General features: G+C 37.9%; 1 protein-coding gene across 1 annotated transcript; it reads left to right on the top strand.

Annotated features, from left to right (window-relative positions):
- Positions 1-475: 475 nt before the first annotated feature.
- Positions 476-4,653, top strand: LOC141699820 (uncharacterized). Its single transcript, XM_074503640.1, has 6 exons — positions 476-895; positions 1,035-1,422; positions 1,516-1,768; positions 1,859-2,877; positions 3,016-3,836; positions 4,519-4,653. The coding sequence occupies exons 1-6, from the start codon at positions 476-478 to the stop codon at positions 4,651-4,653; spliced, it is 3,036 nt and encodes a 1,011-aa protein (XP_074359741.1).
- Positions 4,654-5,290: the final 637 nt, after the last annotated feature.

Below are 5,290 nucleotides of genomic sequence, written 5' to 3' on the forward strand. Positions count from 1 at the left end.
TGGGTGGTCCTACTGCCATATGTTCCAAATGTCATGCTCGGATGTGGAAGGAAGAAAGGGTAAATAAAGATATGACTAAAGGCTGTCATATATTTTCTCTTTGTTGCATGAAAGGTGTTGTGAGATTGCCTCCAATCCCTCCTACCCCTGATTATTTGCTGGATTTATACAACGACAAGAAAAGAGGTCCTACTTTTCATAGATTGATACGGCTCTACAATGCAATTTTTGCCTTTACTTCTACTGGTGGTAACATAGATCATTCAATTAACAATGGAAGGGCACCTTATGTATACAGATTAAATGGTCAGAACCACCATGTTTTTGGATCTTTAATACTGAATGACAGTGAAACCCCCAAATTTTGTCAACTTTACATTTATGACACCATTAACGACGTTGATAATCATCTTCGGTGGGTTAGTGTCATGACCGAGAAAGTGTTGATAAAGAGGTTGTACGAGGTCTTATAACAATGTTAGATGAAACTAATCAATTGGTTGGTGAGTTTAGGCAGCAGCGTGATTTGTATGAAAGCGATGAAATAGTTGAGCTGCAGATTACACTCAAAGTTATCAGATCTGAGAGTGGAAGAGAATGTCATATTTCTAGCACTGATGAAGTTGCTGGCATTATGGTTGGTGACACTGAAGAAACCTGTGGCGACCGTGATATAGTTGTTAACGAAAAAGGTAAAGTTTTAGTCCGTGTTTCTTATGTTCATCCGAAGTTGATGGCTTTACAGTACCCTTTACTCTTTCCACGTGGAGAAGATGAATTTCACCCAAAGATTAAATTTGAAAAGACTGCTGATAGTTCTTGCAAACCACGTGGCTTTTTGTCTCTGAAGAATTACTACTCATATACTTTCCAAATTAGAGAGTCTGATGGTAAGGTATATTTAGAAATTAATATATGTTTCTTTATGTTCCCCAAAAATAAATAATGAAAGTTGTATTGTAGGTTTGACTCATCGGCTAGGTAGAAGACTATTTCAACAGTATATGGTAGATGCTTTTTCTACCATTAAACAGACACGACTATGGTGGATCCGTACTCACCAAACTACTTTACGGAATGAATTATACAACAATATTTATAGATCTGTTAGCAGAGGTGATGTGGACAGTTCAAATACCGGTAAAGGTATAGTTCTGCCAGCTGGCTACGTTGGTTCGAAGCGATACTTGCAACAAAATTTTCAAGATGCGTTGGCCGTATGCCGTTACATCGGACATCCTGACATATTCCTGACTATGACTTGTAATTCTCTTTGGGATGAAATTCAGAAGATGATGGAGTATGTGCCTGGTTGCATTGCTCCAAACTGTCCTGACATCGTATCAAGGGTGTTTAGGCTAAAACTTGATCAGTTAATGGTAGATATTAAGGACAAAAAACACTTTGGTGTTTGTATTGGAGGTAAGATTGTTTACCAGGACTTTCTTAGTTTAATTTCTAATTACATTTTTGTTTGCATATTGCCAATATAATCTAAATTTTCCCATTTTACAGTTATGTATGTCGTCGAGTTTCAAAAAAGAGGCCTTCCACATGTACATATGTTAATATGGCTAGATGCTGATTCAAAAAAAAACCTCAAGCAGAATGTGGATAATTTTGTATCTGCAGAAATCCCAGATCCTTTATTAGATCCGAATGGTTATGCAGCCGTGAAGGAATTTATGATCCACGGTCCATGTGGTTTGCCAAATGTAAAGTCTCCATGCATGAAAGATTTATGTTACATACGTCATTTTCCGAAAAAGTAAGATATAGGCATACCCTTTTTTGTGTCATTTCAGAATCCAGTAAGTTACCCTAATACCTAAACTTTGTAATAATTGAATGGTTTTAGGTACTATGCTCGATCTACTTTTGATGACAGTGGCTTCCCGATGTATATGCGTCGCGAGACAAACATTACTGTTGAAATAAGGAAGGCTGAGTTGGACAACCAGTGGGTAGTACCATACAACCGGAATCTTTTAGTCAAGTATCAATGCCATATGAATGTGAAAATATGTTTTCATGCACGCAGTCTTAAGTATTTATTTAAATACTGTTTGAAAGGCCATGATCGTGCTATCGTTCATGTCCAGAGAAAGAGAAAAAGGCAAGCGAATCACACTGATGAGGGGGGAATAGATGAGATAAATGCATATTTTGATGGGAGATATTTATGCGGTGCTGAATCAGCCTATAGGATTTTTGGCTTCCCTATCCATCATAGAAGTATATCTGTTGAGAGACTTCAATTTCACTTATCAGGTGACAAAAACTGCACCTTCTGTGCCAATGAAGCGCTAGAGAAAGTTGCTGCCAGGGAGAAGAACAAGTTCAGTAAACTGGAAGCCTTTTTTTATTTAAACTCTGTTGATGTTAATGCACGGAAGGACACTTATGATGAAATCCCACGGTTTTATGTATGGAATGATGGTGAGAGGAAATGGACCATGTGGAAGCGTGGTTTTCAAATAGGTAGATTATGTTATGTGCATCACAGTACGGGTGAGCCTTGGTTTCTTCGTTTATTGCTTACGAAGGTACGTGGTGCCACCTCCTTTACGTCTTTACATACTGTTAATGGAGTATGTTACAGTACTTTTCGCGATGCCTGTAAAGAGTATGGTTTACTTGACGATGATAAAGAATGGCATGAAGTGTTGACTCAAGCTTCTACAGGTGGATTACCTCCCCAAGTTCGACAACTTTTTGTCCATATTATTGTCAATTGTAAAGTCATTGATTTGACGACTTTATGGAGTACACATTGGAAGAGCATGGTTGATGACATTTTACTCAGACGACGTCAAAGTTGTCCAAATACCTTATTCACTCTTAATGACATGCAACTGCAGTTCTATGCTTTAGGAGGTATGACACCTTTTTACATTACAATGTATGACAAATTTTAAAATTTTGTGGGCTGGAAATGCAGTCCATTAATTGTTCATCATTTTTTCTATAATTGGGTGAATGCTGTTAAATAGTTTTAGATATCAAATATTGCAGAAATAGATGAGTTGCTCCGGTCAGTTGGTAAATCCTTGAAGAAATTTGATCAGTTGCCTCAACCTCCTCGCAGCTATTTGAACAATGGAACAAACAATTTGATAATTGAAGAGACAAGCTATGACACCAGGAAGATGGAGTATGAAACTGCCAAGCTACTACAGGACTGTACAGAGGAGCAGAGGAAAATATATGATGCAGTAATACAATCTATTGACACTAAAGTTGGAGGGATTTTCTTCGTTTATGGTAGTGGGGGTTGTGGAAAGACATTCTTATGGAGAACTCCTATATGTAAGTTACGTTCACAAGGTAAAATTATGCTTCCAGTTGCTTCTTCAGGGATTGCTGCCACATTAATACCCGGTGGTCGGACTGCGCACTCCAGATTTAAAATTCCAATAGTTCTTGATGAATGTTCAACATGTAATATTGCCCATGATTCAGATGTTGCGCAACTCATAAAGCAGACACAATTAATAATACGGGACGAGGCGCCTATGCAGCATAGGTACGCATTTGAATGCCTAAACCGATCGTTGAAGGATATCATGAAAGCTGTTGATCCAGAACGTTATGCCATGCCGTTTGGCGGTATTACCATAGTTCTGGGTGGTGATTTCTGTCAAATCCTCCCAGTAATTACGTATGGAGATCGTGCTGATATTGTAGCTGCCTGTATCACTAGGTCAAGGCTGTGGTCCATTTGCCAAGTATTCTTACTGACAGAAAACATGCGCTTGAAACAAGGTGAGAGTGATAGTGAAAATGAAGAGCTTAAAAAGTTTGTAAAATGGGTACTTGACATTGGTAATGGCCAGGTCAGTCCAGCTCGAGTCTGCAATTTCCCAGTCACTGAAAATTAAATTTTGATTTTGTCTTAGTTCTGTAACGTACAAACTGAAAACACAGTTGATAACATGATTCGTAGCACGTATATAATTTTGCTCACAAAGGGCAGAGTACACAGTACTTGAGCGAGAGAGCTATTTTGACTCCTACCAACCAGACTGTGGGCCACCTCAACTCGCTTATTGTAGACAAGCTCCACGGAGAATCTGTGTCCTATTTTAGTGCTGATGCTGCATAGGAATTTGGTGGGACAGATGAGGATCTGAATGAAGCCTTCCCAATAAGTATTTGAACTCCTTAAATGTAGCTGGGATGCCACCTCATGATCTGAAACTGAAGGTTGGGGCTGTTGTTATGCTAATGCATAATTTGAACCAAACCCTAGGTTTGTGTAATGGTACAAGGATGATTGTGACCAAATGCCTGAGATTCTGTGTGGAGTGTGAAGTAATCTGTGGTACGTTTGTTGGTTCGAAGCATTTCATTCCACGTATGGAGCTTTCTCCCTCAGATACAAAGATGTCATTCAAATTGGTACGGAAACAAATGCCTTTACAGATTTGCTATGCCATGACAATCAACAAATCTCAAGGTCAATCCCTGAAGACAGTTGGGATATACTTACCTAAGTCAGTGTTCAGTCATTGACAGTACTATGTTGCTATTAGTCGAGTAACCTCACCCACTGGCCTCACTATATTTGTTGATGATGAGTCTGGTGCAGCTACAAATATCACCCAGAACGTTATTTACAAAGAAGTTTTTTACGGCCTTCCAGAAGCTTAGTTTGTTTGAATTTATAAATGTGTAGGAATACATTATTGTTATTAAGTAATTATGTAAATCTGATTATGGGAAAATGTTTTACCGTGTTAAATACTTTGCTCTTAACCATTATATATTGTAAATTACGTTACGGATTGGTAGTAGTTTATTCTTCTACAAATGTATTCTGAATTGTTTCATCTTACATGTAACATAATAAAGAAGAATTACGCCTATGACCGTAGAAATAGGTGAAGAAAGGGGGTATAATTAAAATGTGAATAGTTGATGAAACGTAATAAACTTCAAAAGTACAAATAAGTACAAAATTAAAGTACAAATAACCTTCATGCCAGATTGGAAGTGCAATTAACTAAGGATTACAACTCTGAATGTGTAGTTATTTTGGTAAATGAATCGTAGTCTGTTTCCTGCAACAAAGTTATTGTCGTAGGTGAAATCGTTCCAGCACAATCCAAATCGGCATATTTTCCTCTTTCGCTGAACAGCGACAAACCAAGTACCATATCCAAATAGAAGTCTGATGAGAGTAGATTTGGTCCATGGTCGAAATACTTGGAGCATGTGTCTTGGGAAATACTATATGGAAGATAAAAAAAAAGTTAAGGGGACAAATATGGATTAAGCATGATCACAT

The sequence above is a fragment of the Apium graveolens genome, unplaced genomic scaffold, assembly GCF_009905375.1.
Source record: "Apium graveolens cultivar Ventura unplaced genomic scaffold, ASM990537v1 ctg1392, whole genome shotgun sequence".
Taxonomy (NCBI): Eukaryota; Viridiplantae; Streptophyta; class Magnoliopsida; order Apiales; family Apiaceae; genus Apium; species Apium graveolens.

Coding starts and splice junctions, on each gene's coding strand:
- LOC141699820 (XM_074503640.1), top strand. CDS start 476: ATGTTAGATGAAACTAATCAATTGGTTGGTGAGTTTAGGCAGCAGCGT. Junction 1,423..1,515: donor CTTTGGTGTTTGTATTGGAG/GTAAGATTGTTT, acceptor CCCATTTTACAG/TTATGTATGTCGTCGAGTTT. Junction 1,769..1,858: donor ATACGTCATTTTCCGAAAAA/GTAAGATATAGG, acceptor GAATGGTTTTAG/GTACTATGCTCGATCTACTT.